Raw genomic sequence first — 21,397 nt, forward strand, 5'->3', positions numbered from 1 at the left:
AAAAAAAAAAAAAAAAAAAAACACATCATAGTAAAATTAATACCTTCTCCGCTTCGCATCGAAGCTAAAATTATTAATTATTTTTGTTTTAAAATGTTTTATAATTCTTAAACTGCAATATCTATGATTTTTTTTAAATAGTAAAATAAATATTAAGTAAGCTTACACAATTTTTAATCTAGGAATCAAAGTGATTTTGGCTTTTCAAAAATTTGCCATAGTAAATATTAGTTGAGCTATACCAAATTGTTTTTTTAAGAATTTATAATATTAATGGTTATAGAAACCAAAAATAATATGAAGTCTTTTTTAAAATTTTAAACAATAATTAAACTTATTCAAATCAAATATTCAATTCAATATTCAAATGATTACAAGTTTCTGTTATCATTTTTTCAACATTTACTGCATTTTTTACATTAAAAATATTTGGTATAAATTAATTAATTTACTAAATATAAGAAAAATGACTAAACACCAAAATTATTTTTGTTCTTTATTCTGCTCATTTTATTAGATAAATATTTATAAATATATAATCCACGGAACAATTGGGATCAAGAATATAAAGGACCTAGCAAAATGTATGCCTTTATCCAACAGTAATTAACATCATTATTATAAAACCATTTAATTTAAACATACAAATTTTTACTTATCTTACCAAGCTATGTGAAATTCAAATCAACTAAACATATTATAATATAATTACATGCAAATATATGTAGATGTTGAGAAAGAAAAAAATTATACAAAATCAACTATTTTTACAAAGAAAATATGTCATTATTTTAAAACTTATTAAAGCTATTTTTTTTATTAATATAAAGTTTGAGGATTTTTTTTTTAACATAAATTTTTTTTTATAACTTTTTATTTCATTTAGTTTTATAGACCTTCTAGAATTCATGCATTTTTACAAATATTGTAAAAAATTAATTTAAAATAAAAATTAGTTACGATTTTTAACTTCCTAAATTCCTAAATGAATTTTTTTTTTTAATAAGGTGTTAGACTTTTAGGAACATTTTTGTTCCTATCATTTTTGTGGTAATGCTTTTTTTTTTTCCATTTGTTTCATATTTTTTTAAAAGATTTAATAGGTATGAGCATATTATATAATTTTTTTTTACCANTTTTAAAAGATTTAATAGGTATGAGCATATTATATAATTTTTTTTTACCATTATTAACTATCTGTAGTACTCATTGAATTTTTAGGTATGGGTTTTATTAAAGGGACCTTTGTTTTCAAGTTGCCTCTTTCCTAAAAAATGTCTGGAAAGCCAGAGACTTTTAAAATAAAAAGATTATAACAACCCAGATGTAACTCGTAATTAAATGATACATCTTGTTAGTTTTCGAAAATAGCCATCTTATTATTGTCACTCTGAGATAGTGGTGGACTAACAAAATATCAGGAAAGGTGGAGCCCTCTATGAAATTTACCTGGTTTCAACACTATGGTTACCAATGATCACCTATCCAGGAACTAACAGGAATAGTGCAATTGGTCATTAGTGCTAAGGCGGCAGCTAAGTAGTCCACTCCGCCATACTATGCCCCAAGATTAAAGATGTTTATTATAAACTTGGGTCTTTCTGTACAAAATCGGTCAAATTATGCTTATAATGTATAAGTCAAGTATACAGAATGTTCAGTAAGTAAGGAAACAAGTCAATTGTTACTAACAATGAGATCAATAGAAACCTGTTTCCTTATTTACTAATCATTCTACATATATCTAGTTATTACACTAATACTATTTTTTGTGAAAAGAGTTAAAAGGTATAAAAAATAATTATAAATCACTTAATTACTACAAAGAAAAAAATAAAAATTGTTTTGATGCATTTTAGTAAAAGAGCTCTTGTTTACAAAATAAGATATTTGATTTCAGTTTTCAATGAACTGTCATATTTTTCTCTTTTTAATAATGTACCTATAAATATAAATAATTACTTATATTATTTTATTATATTTGTAAATATTTTTCTTATACGCTTCATTGGAAAAGGTGGATTGTTCAAAAAAAATTGACAATGATTATGTAAGTTTTAATTAAAAATAATCATAAAAATATTGTTTGATTTTATTTTGTGATCTACTAAAATTCTATAATGTATAAAGTCTATTTTCTTAAAAAACTTTTCTATAGTATTAGCTTAAATATTTATAAGTGAGCTTATTAAGAAAATATCTTGTATATTTAAACTAATTTACTTTGATTTATTTAATCTGGATTAAATTTTTTTGTTTTAGCTAATTCAGAATAATGCAATAGGATCTGGAGCCTTAGAACATGATCCCAGATGCTTATATCTTTCAGTGTCTAAAGTATATATTATTTTGTAGCCAATATGACGTAATTTTAAGTTGTTATTGTTATCTTAACTTTTGTAGGATAATATAGTTCCCAGTCCTTTGCCTTTAGGTGTATCAGTTATTGATGCTTCTATTACATTGTTTGGTTTAATTTTTCCCCGAGTTGCTAATAAGCATAGAATTCAAATGATTGATCATTTTGCTGATCAAATAAAATATTCAAAGTCATGTCGTTGTGATGTTATTTCTATCAATATATTTGCCTCATTATTGTCTGGTTTCAAAGTTCTTTCGGATACAAAAGCAACTATAGCACATGAAGAAATTAAAACTACAACATCTTCATTAATAATGGTAAATTTATACCTTGTATTTTAATGAATTTACGTTTTAATTCATAAATATTAATATATTTTTAGAGTACATTGACTAATAGCAACACTATTCTTCGAGTTGCAGCTGCTGAATGTGTGGGGCGTATGGCTCAAGCTGTTTCAGATTCTCGATTTACTGCTATGCTTGCTCAAACTAGTTTTGATCGTCTTAGATGTGCTAGAGATGTTCCGAGTCGTACTGGTCATTCATTAGCTTTAGGTTTTCTTCATAAACATGTTGGAGGTATGGGATCTTCACATCATTTAAATACCAGTGTTAGCATCTTACTTGCGTTAGCTCAAGATACCACATCACCTATAGTTCAAGTACACATTTAATTTAATTTAAATTCCCCTTTCATTTTATAGGTGTTAAATAATTTGATTTTTAATTTCTAGGTTTGGTCTTTACATGCCTTATCACTTATAGCAAATTCTGGTGGGCCAATGTTTAGAGGATATGTTGAGCCTTCTTTATCATTGGCTTTGAAACTTTTATTGATAGTTCCCCATCACCATGCAGATGTTCATCAATGTATTGGCAAGCTGATTTCTGCTTTAATTACAACTATTGGACCAGAATTACAAGGTTTATTTTTATTATAATTTTAGCAAAATTGATATTATTTTAACAAATTCTACTTTTTGTTGTAAAACTTAGCTTAAAGTTTTACAGTAAGTAAAAAATAACAATAATAAAGCGGACATTTTCACTATAACTTCTATTTTATAAGTTTAAGTTGCTAATGTATACTATATAAATATAAAAAGTTACAAAGTTTAAAAATACTTAACTATTGTTTTTTTTTTTTTAAATTACTCATGATTATATCAAGCATGAATAATAGAGCGATTATATTAAACACTATAAATGGGAAAAAAATTTATTACATAAAATTCTTAAAAATCAAATATTTATATACAAATATTTTTAAAATTATCAAATTTCATTAATGAATAATAATAATACAGACAAAAGTCTATATTATTATGACTTAAATACTTATCATTTATTTTAAAATGAAAATGCTATTAACAAAAATATATTTTTGAATGACCATTTTTAACGATTAGTGTAAAATCAAATTACCAATTTAACATAAAAAAAACAACATTTTTATAAGCAATTTATGCCTCAACTTTGTTGGCCTATTATTCATTTTGCTAATGAAAATAAAGAGCCTTAGTAGATGTTATGAGTCTAAAAGTGGATATATAATGATACATTTTGTATAGGCAATTCTGCATCAATCACAACTGCAAGGTCATCGTTTTTATGTGCCTGTGCTATTATGCAAGATCATGAGGATCCTTTAGTTCAAGCTGAGTCAACAGTATGTCTACAAGAACTGCATTTATTTACACCAAAGCATGTTAATCTTACTGCATTAGTATGGACTTTATGTGTTAGTATCTTTTTTTTTAAATATAATTTGTTAGTAATAATTACATAACATAACATGCCCAAACCATCCAAACTGTATTATTAATTAAAACTGTTAAATAAAAATAATTTTCATCCCTTAAGGGTTTAAAAAAAAAATTAACTACACATTTTTATAGAATATTTTGAATCAAACAGTATTTTTTTTTTAATTTTATTTTTCCTAGTCTTTTATAAACCTTTCTAATGAAAATTTATTTTTAGAAAATCTCCATTTCTATTAGTTGCCTCACACAAAATACTGGCTCCATTGTTGACTTACCAGGCATAAATCCAAATTAATTTTTAGATACCGATGTCTCATTTCTTATTCTCTTATCTATTACCTTTTCCCAAATTTTCATACTATGACTCATAAGCTTTATGCCTCTATAATTTCCACACTCCTGTATGTCACCTTTACCTTTAAATATTGGCACCACAATACTATTCCTCCATTCATTTGGAATTTTCCCTTCTAATAAGATTTTATTTAAAAGTTCCTTCAACTACCTCATGCCAACACCACCTAATATTTTCCATACTTCTACTGGCACTTCATCTGGTTCTACTGCTTTATTTTTTTTCATTGATGCCACAGCCTCCCATACCTCTATCTCACTAATTAAATCTACCAGTCCCTCATTCCACGAGATATCCTCTAATGTCTCTTTTGGGTACTTCTCATTCAGTAATTTTTCAAAATACTCTTTCCACTTTTCGTTTCACATCATCATCACTCGAGAGTACCTTATTATCAACACTTTTTATACACTTTATATAATGATAATCTTTAGACCTTTTCTCTCTTACCTTTGCTAGTCTATAGATTTCTTTCTCACCTTCCTTTGTTCCTAGCCTATCATACAACTCATCATACCTCTTAAACTTTGCCTTACTTACTGCATACTTAGCTTCTTTACACAAGCGTTTATACTCCATCCAATCTTCTCCCCTTTTGCTCTTCTGCCATACTTTGAATTGCTGTTTCTTACTTTCTATGATTTTTTGAATGTCCTTATCCCACCTTCAGGTTTCCTTGTATCCTGGCATTTTACTCCTACTCTCACCTTTGCAGTATTCTTTACACAACTAGCAAATCTATTCCACACATAATTTATGTCTCCTTTGACATTCCACACCGTCTTCTCTTTTACTATCTTTACAAACTCTTTCATTTTTCCCTATAAATTTCCACCACCACTTCGATTTTTCCCCGTGTTTCTTCTATTTTTGTTTATTCTCTTTCCGGTACACCACAACTCCATTGCCATCTGTCTATGTTGTATAATTACACTCTCGCCTAGTATAACTTTACAATCTTTTACTCGCTTTACGCTCTCTCTCTTCCACATAAAATAATCGATCTGTGATCTATTACTCCCACTCTTATAAGTTTTATAATGTTTTTCTCTTTTTCTAAAATAAGTATTAACCACAGCAAGATCATACCATACTGCAAAGTCCAGAATTCTTTCTCCAGCCTCATTCTTCCCACTAAAACCATACCCTCCATGTACTCTTTCATATCCTCTCCTCTTATTACCTACATGTCCATTCATATCTCCACTTATCACTGCATCCTCATTGCCAGGTACCCCTTGCATTACCTCACCCATCTCTGTCCAAAACACTTCTTTGTCTATTTCATCACATTCCACTTGTGGTGCATAGGCACTTATTACATTCAGCATTTTTTCTTTGAATATCAAAATTATAATTACAGGTACAATATTTAAATATTTTTTTACAGCAAAATCTTTCAAATAGTCATTTACTTTTAAGAAAAGCAGCTGTCTCATGTTTACGTCAGTTATCTCAACGAGAAGCGAGAGAAGTCTGTGAAATAGCTGATTCATTTCTGAATTCACATGATAATGATAATACTGAAGGTGTGCTAAATTTATATTTTAGTATCTAGATGTTAAAAAAAAAATGTTTAGTAGCAAACATATCACACATTAGTGAAATTTAGTGGCGCTAGAAAAATTTAATTAAAAAAAATTTTCAGGTTTCTTCATTACTGAATCTGGTCTTCCTGGTGTATTATTTAACATGCTTGATACAGAAATGGATAGTCAACTTATAGAAGATATTCACGATACTTTGATTAGTATGCTTCAAATTTTAGCAGTAGATAATCTTACAAAATGGATAAACTTATGTAAATCTGTGTTGGCTGTTTCCTCAGGTAAAATATTTATGAACTAGATATACAAGATGATTATTTCATTATTAATCACTTAATTAATCAAAAATAAATACAATATAATACAATAATGCCCTCTCTCAGGGTTCAAACGTGGATGTCATATATACTGACTTCACCAAGGCTTTTGATAAAATTAATCATAAAATATTATTTACAAAATTAAGCCAGATTGGTATAAGTGGTTCTCTTTTATCTTGGATTTTATCTTTTATTGAGGATCGATATCAAATTGTAGCTTATAAAGACATTTAGTCTATACTAATACGTGTCACATCAGGAGTTCCTCAAGGTTCCCATTTAGCACCAATGTTATTTTTTATATTCATTAATGACATTCAGTTTAAAAACTGCGCTAAATTAAAGTTTGCTGATGATCTCAAATTATTGAGAACTGTGTTAACAATCAAGTTGAAGCAGATATATTACAATCTGATTTAAACACTTGAATGAATGGTGCAGAAATAATAAATTTACTCTAAATATTAGTAAATGTCAGATAATGACTTTCTAGAGAGCTAGAGTTATTTCGTCATTTGAGTATAATATAAATGATGTACTGCTAAATCGCTCTATGGAGCCTGTCAAAGACCTTGGTATATTTTTTGAACCCAAACTAAAATTCAACTGTCATATAAACCACATTGTAAACAGATCAAATCAAAGCTTAGGTTTTTTACGTCGAAATTGTTCTGACTTTAATGATACATTAGCTTTAAGGTCCATTTATTGCTGTCTTGTACGTTCCGTCTGTGAATATGGTTCGGTAATATGGTCTCCTTACACATCTGTTCATAAATATAAAATTGAGAAAATCCAACAAAAGTTTTTACGTTTCCTTTTATTTATGTGTTCCATACCCAGAGAACTTCATTCTTCTTACCTCATACTTTTAACGTTCCTATCACTCAAAACTCTTGAAAAACATTGTTTGCATTTAGATGTATACTTTGTGTATAAGCTATTCACAGGCAGTTTTGACTATCCTATTTTTTTAAGTTTTTTCTCTTTTCACACCCCTACTCATAATACCCGGTCTAAAAATACATTTTATTTAAACACAGAAGTTATTAATTATGCAAGTAATACTCTAAACAAAATAATGAAAACTATAAATGATTTAAAAATAGATCTGTTCATATCACATAACTTTAACTTATTTAAAATTTATTGTAGCTCTATTTATTGTAACACTTAGCTATAAGTAATATTTTATTGTATATTATTTTATTAATTTTTATAAATTATCATATTATTTATGAACGATTGTATTACTAACGTTATATTTGGGCTTGGCCCGTTTGAAATTTAATAAATAAAAAATAAATAAATATTAAGAACTTTGATAACTTATATATTTTGTATCATAAAAAGATGTAAGAGTTAAAAATAATTATTATACTACTTAAAATGATATATTTTATAATATTTACATTAATTTTTTTAGATTTAAATATTAAAGAAACAGAGAAGTTTGAAGGAAATATACTAAATGATGATGACGAAACAGGAGATGATCATGACGAATTTCAAATGAATAGCAAAGATGAAGCTTCTGCCAAAAGAAAACAACAACCTTGCTGGTCTACTAAAGTATTTGCAATTCAGTGTATGTGCCGTATTATATCTACATGTTATAGAGACCAAAATTCTGCACCACATTTTAATCTGTCATTAGCCAAAGAATTATTGATCACTAACAATAAAGGTTAGTAAAAATAAATATTTCAACATAAATATTTCATAAATTAGTTGATCATTTATTTCATACTCAAATGTACTCAACCTATCTTCTTCTATTACCATGGAATACCTTGCTATCATTAATACTCTCATTTTTATATCTTCTACTTCAATTAATGAATTTGCTATCTTGTCTATTTGTCATTACTTCTAATCAATTTTGCATTCATCTTTCTTTTTACATTATTATTGTTAGATCACTTACCTTCTTCTTCTTCCTCGCCTTAATCACAACTACTTGGGGTCGGCAACCCTTATCCTAAACTCACATCAGCTGTCCTCAAATCACATTCAATAGCATCTCTCTATCTCATTTTTGGTCTTCCTCTACCTCTTCTTTCTTCAATATTCATTTCTTACAGCTTCCGATTCTTCTCTCCTCATAACATGCCTAAACCATCTAAGTCTATTTTCTCTCATCTTATCCACGTTTGATGCTACACCTATACTCCCTCTAATATGCTCATTCCTTATCCTACCTTTTCTAGTCTGTCCACTTATCCATCTAAGCATTCTGATCTCTGCTACACTCATTTTCTGCTCTACTTTCTTATCAACCGCCCAACACTCTGAATCATACATCACAGCTGGCCTTATTACAGTCTTGTAGAATTTACCTTTCAGCCTCATTTGAATTCTTTTATCGCATAAGACGCCAGATGCTTCTCTCCACTTCAACCACCCACACTTATTTCTGTGTCTTACATCCTCGTAATACCACCACTCTTTTGCACAACTGACCCTAAATATTTAAAACTTTCCACCTCTCCAATCACGTCCTCGCCTATTGTCACTGACCTCCTTATTTCACTTACCTTGTGTTCTCCTTTGTCAAACTCGTACTCTATATACTCTGTTTTACTTCTACTTATTCTTAAACCCTTTTTTTCAAGAGCTGATTTCCACACCTCTAGCCTATTAGATCACTTACCTCTATAATTCAATCCCAGAATAATATTATAACATAGTATTATTATTGTTATACTTTTTACTATTTATTTATAATTGTTAGGTGATTACTATTTTAATAAAAACTATAAAAAAATTAAAATAAGTCATTCATTTTTTATAAATAATAAAGATTTATAAAAAATTAAAGCATATTCTAAATATTGTAGAAATTCAATGGTAAACAAAGTGTTATGTAAGTTTGATTGGCAATACATTATGCCTTATGATATAAGTAATTCTGTTCTTCTAAGCTATATAGGATTTTCCTTCAACTCTGTCTTCTATGTCTACCTTGTATCTCTTACTTAACTCAAATAACATGAAATGTTTTATTATATTTATTTTTATATTTTAAATTATTTTCAAGGTACTCATTGATAATTTAATCTATTAGTAAATTATAATCCAATATATATATTAAAAAATATATATCATTTTTACAATTTTAAAGCAAATTTTACTATTTTTAAATTAAACCCATAGCGACCAAGGATTTCACTAAATTTAGGTTCTTTAATAGATATTTTTGTACTATAGTCTCTAAAAACCTTAGAATTACAATATTTTATATATGGGTAAAACTGTAAAAATATGAATATATATATATATATATAAGATGTTTAGTAAGTAAGAAAGCAAATTTCTATTATCCTTATTGTTTATAAAAATTGACTTTTTTCTTGTTTACTGAACTCTTTTTATAATACATTTTATGAAAGTGACCGTCTAATAAGTGATTCAAACAATTTTTATAAATGCATAAAGTTCTGAGATCAAAATATGGCCTCTTGGATAATTGGAATAAGTAATGAATTAGTATTTACTCTTTATAATTTCTTTTGTTAATAGGCATAAATTAGGTGAATAGAAATAAAATCTTTTATAAGATGGTCACTTATAACTTATGTCATAGATAACCTTAAATTTTACAAAAGTATTAATTATTTTTCACTCTAATTCATGTGTTACACTTTTGTTAAAACAAGTATCATATTATTATTTTAATAGTTATTAATTTTTATAGGTGATTATTTAATTCTTCATTTGTCAGATTTGATAAGAATGGCATTCATGGCAGCTACAAGTGATAGTGATCAACTACGTTTAGAAGGGTTTCAAACCCTCAATGAAATTATAGAAAAATTTGGGAAAGTTGCAGAACCAGAATTTCCTGGACATTTATTATTAGAACAATTTCAGGCACAAGTAATTTAAACAAATATTTGTCACTAAAAATATTCATTTAAATTTTTTTGTTATATTTATTACTTTAGGTTAGTGCAGCTTTACGCCCTGCTTTTTCAGAAGATACATCAAGTCATGTTACAGCTGCTGCATGTCAAGTTTGTGGAACATGGATTGGCAGTGGAGTTGCTCGTAATATTAATGATTTAAAGAGAGTATACCATTTGTTAGTTACATCATTAACAAAACTAAAACCAGGAGTACATATGAATTTGAATAATCAATATAATGAAAGTATTGTAACATTTGAGTGCTTAGCAATTCTTAAATCATGGTCCCAAGTATATAAATATTTGTTTATAAGCCTAGAGTTTTTAATAATTATAAAAGCTTTTTATATGTTTTATTTTAGATTTACATAATTGCTATGATTAATAGTGGTATGGCTCCAGGAAATTTTAGTGCAATAGAGTTTTCCAAAGCCATTGAAATATGTGATGATTTTTCCAAATTTGAGAGTCAAAATGATAGTTTATTAAATTTAATAAATCCAGAACTAAGCTTATTGTCAAAACATTGGCATGCTGCTCTTAAAGATCATGCTCTTCTATTATTACCTAGTGGTAATCAGATTCTTGTCAATAAATATTGAAAAATAAATGGAAATAATTTCTTTAAATTTAAAATTTAAGTTATAATTTCAAATCATTTACTTAATAATATTGTTTATAATTGGATTTATTTATATATATATATATATATATATATATATATAGATTTTTATTGAAAATGTTAAAATTTTAGAATGCTAATTTTTCAAATAATTTCATCATAATTTTTCATTTAATTAGAATTTTTTAATATCATATACTTTTGAAAGTAATTGCTGAATGAGTTTTATTTTTATGGATTGGTGAAATACTTAAGTTAAAATAGATGATTACTATTTAACTAACATAATAGTATAATATAAAATAGTATTCTAACATATCTTACATATACATAGATTATGTTAAAATGTATTGAAAACAAAAGTAATGCAAAGTTGAATTTATATCTAAAACAAATTCATTAAACAATAATGTTTAGATGATTTTAGAAGAGATAGATTTTACAAAATAAGTTAATTAAATTTTATACGAGGTTTAAATTTTATAAATCACTTATATAGTCATTAAATTAAATATTTCTTTATCTAGTATTGACTAACTTAAATATATTAAAATTAATATCTAATAATTTAAGTTAAAATTTTCAAAGTTAAAAAAAAAATTATTAATACAAATCTAGATATTTAAATTACATAAGTAATTCTCAAACACAAAATAAATTATTTGTTATTATTTACAATTATGTAAAATAATTGTTTTTTACTTTATTACAGTTTTATCATATTGCAATTTAAACATATGTCTATACATAACATAATTATTAAATTAAATAAAATAAATACATAATAATCTAGATAAAAATTTTCATGATAATCTATAAAAGCAAATATTCTATTTTTTTTAACAAAAAATTTATAATCTATTCAATTAACTAACATTATAATTGTATTAATTTTGTATGAAAAAAATGAGTTTAACTAAAATAAATTTCTATTTAGAATTTAGCAGTCAACTTCCTCATGAAGGTGGAGCTTTTTATACTTCAAGTACTATTGATAGTAGTCGTAATTACTACAAAAACTCTTGGCCTCCAATTTTGTATGCGTTATCTCTATGGATGAATTCTAATGATTTCAAAGAAAGGAATGAAAACCTCGATAAAGAATTACAAGACAAGTTTCATCTCATATTTGGTATTTATTAAAAAAAAAATTTTTTTTTAATTACACATTTAACATATAATATATAATTTTTAATTATATATTATAAAAAAGCCAGTCAATGGAAACGTGGCCATAGTTGGGTCCAGTATAGACTTAATTTGACAGTGATCAAAAATACTATCATCAAAAATGCTTCGATGCAAATCTGTAGATAGTGTTTAAATTTAATAAATTGTTGGATTATTTTAAAAGCAACATGATCTCCAATTTCTTTATTTATATACTGATTACAAGTTTTATGATTTATAAGTGTTATGTATGTATAAATAATGATTATAGCAATAAAATAATGTATTTAATAATTTAGTATTGTAATTTTTAAGGAGAAAAATTATTAATTAAAAAATTATAAAGTAGTTATTACTTCATTGACAAGCGTATATAAAAGTTGAAAGTCTTCATGCAATACTTAAAATAATAAGTTGTTTATTGTTTATAAATAAATTACTGGTCTACAAGGAATTTTCATGAGAGACCAAAATATACTTATCTAAACCCATTTTTGTACCAATTTCAATTGTACAATTAAAATTTTGCATATGGCCAAAATAATTACAAAATCCTTCTAATAACAAATATTTATGTTTGATTATTAGGTTATGTATGAATAAGCAATAAATATATTTTCATTAAAAATAAGTTTGAAAAAGTTCTACTTTCTATATACATTTTTAAGTTTTGAACCCCCTTCTATATAGGGAAATGATATGATTTTAAAAAAAAGTATGTCGAATGACAGAAGTATATAAATAGTATTTCTCATAAAAAAATTGTATTGATCCATACATTTTTCAAAAAGTTATAGATATAACATTTAAAAATGTAAAATATAAAATTGAGAATTTTAACACAAAAATAGCATATGGTAACCATTTTTACCGTGAAAATAAAGTACAAAATTTTTTTTACATAATTCAGTATATTACATTAGCTTTAATTTAAGATATTTATAAAAGTGTCAATATTTCTGTAACACTTTCAAAAATTAATTTTTTATGAAAAAGTTGTCATTTTGAATCCCCTCTGTGGACAAGTAAAGGGTCAAATTTATAAAATTTGTGTGAAAGTATACAAAATGATAGATAAATATCTCATGTATCTATAAAAATAAAATTATATTGATTTGTTCATTTTTAAAAAAATTAAGGCAGTTTTAAGTAAAAACAATTGATAAAATGTCAAAAATTAACGATTTTTAAATTTGTAATTTTTTTGGAGATTTCCCCCATTTACGGGGAACGAGGGAAAAATTTTCAATTTTTGAGGGTAATGTCTTCGACTAGATACGATTTGTGATCTTTTGACGTATTGTTAAAAGAAATCAGTTTGGTGAGAGCTGAAATAAAAAACATCATAGTAAAATTAATATCTTCTTAGCTTTGAATCGAAGAAAAACTACTTTCTAACCATCACTTATCATCAATAGTTATTGAAAACCTATGTATAAATATATAAAAATTATTTTTACGTAAAAACAATATGATTAATAGTTAATACAAATTTAAATATCTTAATTTATAAATATACTAATGGCCACTTTTTTCTACTGATTAAAGAATTAGATTTATTTTATTAATTTAAATAAGTCTTTAAAATATTTTCTTCATTGGCTATTTAATTATGACTGTAAAAAACAAAAAATTTATGTTTAAATATTTTTTGTATGTTTATTTTGTAACAGCAATTAATGTAACCTTTAAATAATAAATATATATTAAGTTCTATTTAACATAAACTTTAATTTTAAAAATTCTTATTTTAAAGCCAACTATATAATAATACAACATAGGAAATATACGCAGCATACAATTATATAATAATATAAAAAGTGTTATCATATTGCTGTAAAACCTAAAGCCAAGTACAAGTTTTTAATTTAGTTAAATAACAATTAAAATAAAATGTAATTTGAAAGTAATTATTGAAATTTCCTCACAGTTTATTTTAAAAATATACAGTATTTCAAACTTTAAAGAAATCATTCAAAAATGTTATCATTTACTTTAAAACTAATGTAATATTTTACAAATTTGTAATTCTAGGTGTATGTACAGAAGCCATATGTAATCAGCGCACATTAGAAAATATTGACAACCTTAAAATTTGTTTAAAATCATTGTACACAATTTTAGACTCTATGGTTGCACGTCAAATTTTAATGAAAAACCAAATATTGGGAATTGAAACTATGAATATTATGCATAAGTAATGAGAAAACCTATAAAAACAAAAAATTTTCATGAAAATTTTATTTGATAATCTAGTAATTAATATTTCATTTTATTTTAGGTTACTGTTAACTAATGATAATATTAAAGTTCAACAAATAGTTATGGATGTAGTGCAACAGATTGTTAAAGCTACAAAAGAGGACTTAGAAAACAAAATGAAAAATAGTAATGACCGTAAGATTTTGATATGTAGAAACAGCAAAACAATTGTCTTAGTTTAAAAAAACTTATAAAAGTTACATTATTGAAATAAATTTTCATTTACAAACATATACAGATTTATTACCCAATTCATAAAAAGTTTTAAAGTATATAAATTATAAATTATGTCATTAAACCTTCTTATTGGTGTAATCTCAACCATTGTACAATCAACAATACCTTTAAAATATTATTACTTTGAACTAGATAGTTCTTTTTGCTGTAACCTTTTTGGTGTTAAAACCAACTATATTTACTAATTTATTATTCGTGCAAATTTAAAAAAAAATCTAGATTCTGCAATTAAACAAGAAGTTTTTTGGGATGATGGGAGCAATGATGGAATCATAAAACATAAAAAATGTATAGTATTTGCTACTCTTGAAGTTTGTTTGTGTCTTATTGTTCGACAGATACCAGATTTGAATCCAACTCCTATTGTTACAAATTCTACTAGAAAATTACATACTAATAATATAAATCACAAAATTATTGCTACAACACTAAAAATAATGGCTCAACTACCATCACTTTGTTCACCTAAAGGTAAGAAAATAAATTACTAAGAGATGCTAGTGAAATATTAATTAAAAATTTAGATTATATTGAAAATATTAAAATCAAAAAACCACAAAAAATTACTAAAAAATATATTTTGGAAGCTGAACACATACATAGAATTTTTTTTGTTGGGTTAATAATGGTAACATTGTTTCCAAAATATGTATCTGTAAATTTTAAGTAATTTTTTTGTGACTTTTGTGTTAAATATTTTTTAGTTTTAAATTAATAGTATTTTTAATATTGTTTTAATTTTAAATAGTATTAGCGACAAGTGATCAATTTTTATTATATAGTTAAATATTGTTATGTATTTTAGGAGGTGTTCAAATTCTTCCTACAATTGCATACCTCACAACGAATATTTTAAAAGAAGTTGAAGAGACTACCAATGAAACTTCTAAACATGAAGTATCAGTTTCAGCTGTGTTAGATGTATTTTATGAAATTTGTAAACATCCATTTGGTTATAATGAAACTACTGCGAGTCAATGGAGATCATTATTACAGAGTACAGTTGCTAAGCTAATTGACATGTCAAAAACTGGTATTGAAATAAGAATTTATAAATTTCATTATTTTTTATACAACAAATTGATTTTGTAAAAAATTCCTAAAATTAACAATACTCAATTTTTCTGAAATTGTTAACCCTCTGGGTAAGGATAAGGTGTATTAATGAAACAAAAGATGAAAAACTAACTAAAAAACACTCTTTTTTAAACTGTCAACAATTAATTGCCCTTTTCTATTATTGAATTACAATTCTATAATGAGAAAAAACTAACTTATTTTATACATTTTTATATGAGTTTTAGGCTTAATGTTGATGATATTATTGGCTATGACTTGTACTCATTTCATTTATATTATGTATTAATATATTTAGTTAATATATAAAGATATATATATATACTAAATCAAAATTCATATTTCTTAAGTCTATTTCAAATCTCTCAAATCAATAATTTAAAAAATTGATATATCAATATTGGCTGTATAATTTAAACTAATGTGGTTACATAAATTCATTACAATACCATTCATGTTAATAATTATGTTTTTACAGGCGACAAAGAAAAAAAAATTAATGAAAAAACAATGATGTCAATCATTTCTATATTTACACTACATTCTCCTCCTGATGTCATGAATGCTCAAAATATTTTATACCCTTGCATTAATTATTGTTTACAATGCATTAGAAGTGATAGTATTCAAGTAAATATATGTTTTTCTTTTTATTGTATAAATATTAGTTAGTTTAGAGAAGTTTTAACTTTAACATAACATATATCAGTTAAAATTAAAATTATATTAAATATTTTTACCTAATATGATGATCAAATTTCAGATTACACCTCGTAAACATTTTTACTATTTATTATGATTAAATGTTAATAAAATTTGAGCTAAAATTCTTGTATCTTTTTGTTTGTGTTACTTTTTTAAGTATAAATTAAAACTACTTAATAATGTTAATGTCATATTAATTTTTAATAATATTAGTTACTGCATTACTACCAAGAGAATGTATTTGTAATACAAATATGTTTTATGTATATTTTATTACTTTGATTAAGTGCATATATATTTATACTTAAAAATATTACACATTGAAAAGCAAAATTAAGTTTTATTTAACTCATTTTTAATTATTATTAAACATTTTTCATTTGTTTTTTATTTATAATTAACAAATTTATGTTTATGTATGACAATTTTTTAGGTGAAGATTAATTGTATTCAATTTCTTAAGGCTGTATATGAACATAAAGATAAATATATTGGAACTGGTTATATTCAAGCATTAGCACCACGTGTTGTTGAATTATTGCTTGAAAAAATTTCAACACCTTTATTAGAACATCAATTTGTTTTAATTTGTGAATCAATTAGTTGTTTAGAGAGCTTAGTTCAATTAGCTCCTTCTAAACATAGTATGTATTAAGTTATTCCAAAAATATAAAAATTAATAATAATATTTAATTTTTTTGACTTTTGTTGTAGTTAAACTAATAAATAAAAAAGTATATAATTATTAAATGAAGGCTAAACTTGATTTTTCTTAGAAAAATATTTACGTTCTTTAAAATTTGGTTTAACTATATCAAAAATCAAAGAATGGTGAAAAATATATAAATTTATTTCAATTCTTCCACTATAATTTTTGTGTTGGGTATTTATATAATTCCATATTTTTAAATTATAGGAATTCAAATGTTAACATTATTAGTACCAGTTCTAATTAATTATTTAGTCGATTCAGAATGTTTAAAATATAATTCATCTACTAAAAACCAATTTAAATTACATGAATTTAGTATACAATGTTTACTTAAAATCGGTCCTCTTTATCCCCAGGTAAGAATAATTAGCATTAAATTTAAAATTATACTAAAATATTTCTAATTCAAGTGTTCAATATAAATAAAAACTGTTAATACCATCATAAAAAAGAATTATGACTACTCTAATATTGATTCTTTTAAATCAAAATATTTATTAACTTTTTGGCATAGATTGTATCTGAAACGCTATTGCTTATACATTGTTATTTTGTTAGTAAACATTACTCTGTTATTACTTGAACCAATTTTATTCAACGACATATCAAAAGATCACAAAACTCTTAAGTTAAAGCCAAGAGCGCCATAATCTTTATAAATTTCTCTCGGTCTCATAATAAAGGTAAATATTATAAAACAATCAATGTTGATATTTTTAGTTTTCACATTGTATTGTAATATATTTTTGAGAACTAGAAGGATTATTACGAAATACTTACTTTTACTTGAGATATTCACCTTACAGACGACATTCATTTAAATTAAATCATTAACCAGTTACTCAGGTTGGGGATAAAAATCATATAAACATTTTATCTTCAATGAAAAGCTGAGAATATATTAATTATACTGTAAGGGAGACTGGGGCAGATTTGAATAAAAATTACATTTTGATATTTCATTTTTTTTTTTTTTTGCATTTAATTTGAAGTATAATGGTCCTGTTAGATTCTCATAATATTTTAACATCACACTGTAACTATTAAAAATCTAAATCATTGAATAATATTTTATTATAAAATGTTAAACGCATAATAAAAAGTTACTTTTTATTCAAATGTCCCCCTTGGTAGGGGTACATTTGAATCCATGTGGGGCACATTTGAATGAGTCTTTATATTGAAAAATTAACACACATAAAATTACCAATAAGTAAAAGTATATTATTTTAATACATTTTCTTAGTAGGTACTTTATAATATAAAACAACAGTTTCTCTAGAAAAATTAAAAGTAGATAGTTACCTACCTACTTGTAAACAGAAAATTAACAAATTTTTAATATCTTATAGATAAATAAATTCAACATTTACTGTCCTTTTTTTAACATAATTTCTTACCATTTTTTTAAAATAAAATACACTTTATGAGATCATTATAATGTTAAAAACCAATTCAAATCTACCCCACTTTGGAATATTCAATTGTACTCCATAGAACATGTTTCAACAAATTTATCAAAAATTGTACATTGAAATACAACATCACATTCCATAATATCCCATTTAAAAGATTTAATATTTTAATTTAGTATGTTTTGTTAAATACTTACTGAATGTTTTTGTTTTTTTCTCAAACTCTTATTAAGATAGTAATAAAACGGTAACAAAAAATTCAAAAATACAGTTTTATTTATAGTTATGAAAATATTAATAACAGATAGCTGATGACATATCATATATTGGGTACCGTATGACTAACCTTCTGTATTTTACTTGAATTTACTTCATCACTACAGCTAATTTTATTTAATCAATTCAAATCTACCCCGCATTAAAATGTGCCCCAATCTCCTCTAATCTTTTTTTTTGTCTATCGCCACTTCATCTCAGCTCTCGCCCGATCGTTTTCTTTTAAAGGTATGTCAAATATCACAAATCGTATNCAAATGTACCCCAATCTCCTCTAATCTTTTTTTTTTGTCTATCGCCACTTCATCTCAGCTCTCGCCCGATCGTTTTCTTTTAAAGGTATGTCAAATATCACAAATCGTATCTAGTTAATGACATTACCTCGAAAATAGAAAAAATTTCGATCGTTTCCTGTAAATGTAAGAAATCTGCCAAAAAATTACGATTTTATGAATCGATAAATTTCGACATTTTTTAAACCTACCCACAACTTAATTTTTGAAAATGTTTCGGAAATACAGTATTATTCAAACATATGTTATTTACGCCATTATGTGACTACCATATATTTGTTATATATGTTATGTTTCCTTCATGTGTCATAAATCAAATTTTTTGGGCTTGTGCTATAAATTTTTGAACAATGCTTTTTCGTGTCTTTTTTTTTTTTGCTTTATCATTAGTAAATGTTAATAATACTGTTTACATTCCCTCTTAGGTAATGTTAAAAAATGTTTGTAACTTTTGAGATCTTTGAACAGTTATTTACAAATTTAATTTCACAATTCATTAACTCTAACCTCTCTGACCCATTTTGATGAGATGAAGTCGATGACGCATAGCCGAAAATCCCACGGAGGTTTTCCGTACCACAGGCGGGACGGGCGTCCCAGTTGATGGCCTAGTCATCGTCTGCCGTCCCGACACTCGTTATCAGACTGGTTTACCGCTCGGATAACAGTGGGGCTTGGATCCGCGGTGGCTGTCACTGGAGTGACTTTGTGGCTTATGGCTATGGCCTCAGGGAAAGCAGCTGAGAGACGGGTCATTGGTCTGTCCTTGGCGCCTACCGGCCTTTCCCAGTGGGGAGATACATTGGAGGTTACGTATGCCATAATACGTAGTGGCTTGGATAGTTGCCGCGGCCCTAGCAGGGTGCCCGAGATTGGTGCAAACCAGAGGCAAACGGTACGAATAACTTGGTTGTCCGACGCTGGTGTTCCGTTTGAATACACGGTGACCATGGACCGACTTGTCGCTCCTCGCTCACTGATCCTCCGTACCCGGAAAATAGCACCTAGTGGTAACGCTGATCACGGTTGTAGGTGAATCTCTTCAGAGTGAAACCCACATAGACAATAAAGACAATTACCCGATTTGACGGTTTACTGAAATTTTCATAATTTTTTATAGACTGTGCATTTTTTTTTTATGTAGAATGAGACTGGCGAATTTTTATAATTTATACATCATGAAATTTTAGTAAATATTTCCTTAAAAAATTGTGTTATATTTGCTTCAATGCGAAGCTAAGAAGATTTTAATTTTACTATGATGTGTCTTTTATTATATATATATATTTAATTAAAATTGTTTAAAGATTTTTTTCAACTTAATTAGTAATATTAATAGATTTCTTAAAGGTTTCATTAATATTATATTAAAATCAATAAATTACATCTTATAAAAAAATGTTTTGTTACAGGAATTTAAATTAATTATATCACAAAATAACAAACTTCGAATTAAATTAGAAAATTCTATAAAATCTAATAAAACTATGCAACAACATTATAATTCCAACTCTCAAACATCACAAAACTTGAATAAATCAATGCAACCATCAATCAAACTGAAGATGGATTTCACAAATTTTAACTAAAAGAATAACACGCAGTAATATTATATTGTTGTATTAAAAAAAAAGACAAAAAGTAAATTCAAGATTAAACTAAAATGACATTAAGATAAATAGATTTTTTATTTTTAATGGATTAATTAATCTCGTAATATTTTAGTTTTTTAAATTTTATTAATGTTACTTAAATATTTTTATAATAGACTAAATTTTGTAGTAGTAATTTAAAATGTTTACTGTGACTTGTACTTTACAATGTGATTTTATTTTTATTTTGAAATTATTAAATACTTGTAACTATTTTATAATTAAAATTGTTTAATTTAAACTAAATTATTTTTAATAATTACTGTTAATATTATTAGGTGGAACGAAGTATTTAATTATTTCACACCAATTTTAAAGTGAGGGATTACAACAGAGGGGTTTTTAAAAATGATGTTGTTAAATCCATTCAATACACCCTCTAGAATTGTTTCATTAAATGAAAAAATAACTTATACAAAATTTAGTTGAAATCGAATGACGCTAACATGTGCTGCAAGAAGATTGAAAATTTCACTGTGTGATTTTTCGATTTACGTCACCTAAATTACAAACTGTGCTATCAACAGAAAAATTTATAGAGCTTAATTTATAGAACTAAATGTTTACGTAAAAATATTATTAGTAAAAAAGCTATTTCTATAACACTTAGACATAAAAATTATTAGAACAATAAATTTATATCCTAAATGTTGAAATAGATTTTATTAATTTATTTATATGTTGCAGACGAACTTCCAAACTTTGAATATTAATGC

At 25.5% G+C, this 21,397-nt stretch overlaps 1 protein-coding gene across 7 annotated transcripts in view; it reads left to right on the forward strand.

Annotated features, from left to right (window-relative positions):
* The window catches only part of LOC126901837 (HEAT repeat-containing protein 5B), a 32,026-nt gene extending 10,762 nt beyond the window's left edge, over positions 1-21,264 (forward strand). For 3 of the 7 annotated variants that reach the window (XM_050678660.1, XM_050678662.1, XM_050678659.1), the window contains exons 17-37: positions 2,018-2,050; positions 2,263-2,337; positions 2,404-2,679; positions 2,745-3,026; positions 3,099-3,288; positions 3,936-4,105; positions 5,876-6,014; positions 6,134-6,313; positions 7,779-8,039; positions 10,050-10,231; positions 10,300-10,551; positions 10,623-10,833; positions 11,820-12,014; positions 14,087-14,249; positions 14,334-14,449; positions 14,771-15,022; positions 15,357-15,584; positions 16,107-16,258; positions 16,767-16,977; positions 17,250-17,401; positions 20,442-20,927. In XM_050678660.1, the coding sequence (XP_050534617.1) occupies positions 2,018-2,050; positions 2,263-2,337; positions 2,404-2,679; positions 2,745-3,026; positions 3,099-3,288; positions 3,936-4,105; positions 5,876-6,014; positions 6,134-6,313; positions 7,779-8,039; positions 10,050-10,231; positions 10,300-10,551; positions 10,623-10,833; positions 11,820-12,014; positions 14,087-14,249; positions 14,334-14,449; positions 14,771-15,022; positions 15,357-15,584; positions 16,107-16,258; positions 16,767-16,977; positions 17,250-17,401; positions 20,442-20,618 (3,897 nt within the window). In that variant the 3' untranslated portion in view covers positions 20,619-20,927. Of the gene's footprint in view, positions 1-2,017; positions 2,051-2,262; positions 2,338-2,403; positions 2,680-2,744; positions 3,027-3,098; positions 3,289-3,935; positions 4,106-5,875; positions 6,015-6,133; positions 6,314-7,778; positions 8,040-10,049; positions 10,232-10,299; positions 10,552-10,622; positions 10,834-11,819; positions 12,015-14,086; positions 14,250-14,333; positions 14,450-14,770; positions 15,023-15,356; positions 15,585-16,106; positions 16,259-16,766; positions 16,978-17,249; positions 17,402-17,603; positions 17,729-20,441; positions 20,928-20,959 lie in introns of those variants that run through there. The other 4 variants (XR_007703134.1, XM_050678661.1, XM_050678663.1 and 1 more) reach the window with 4 other exon arrangements.
* Positions 21,265-21,397: the final 133 nt, after the last annotated feature.

This window comes from Daktulosphaira vitifoliae, unplaced genomic scaffold, assembly GCF_025091365.1.
Source record: "Daktulosphaira vitifoliae isolate Bord-2020 unplaced genomic scaffold, ASM2509136v1 Scaffold_3, whole genome shotgun sequence".
Classification (NCBI taxonomy): Eukaryota; Metazoa; Arthropoda; class Insecta; order Hemiptera; family Phylloxeridae; genus Daktulosphaira; species Daktulosphaira vitifoliae.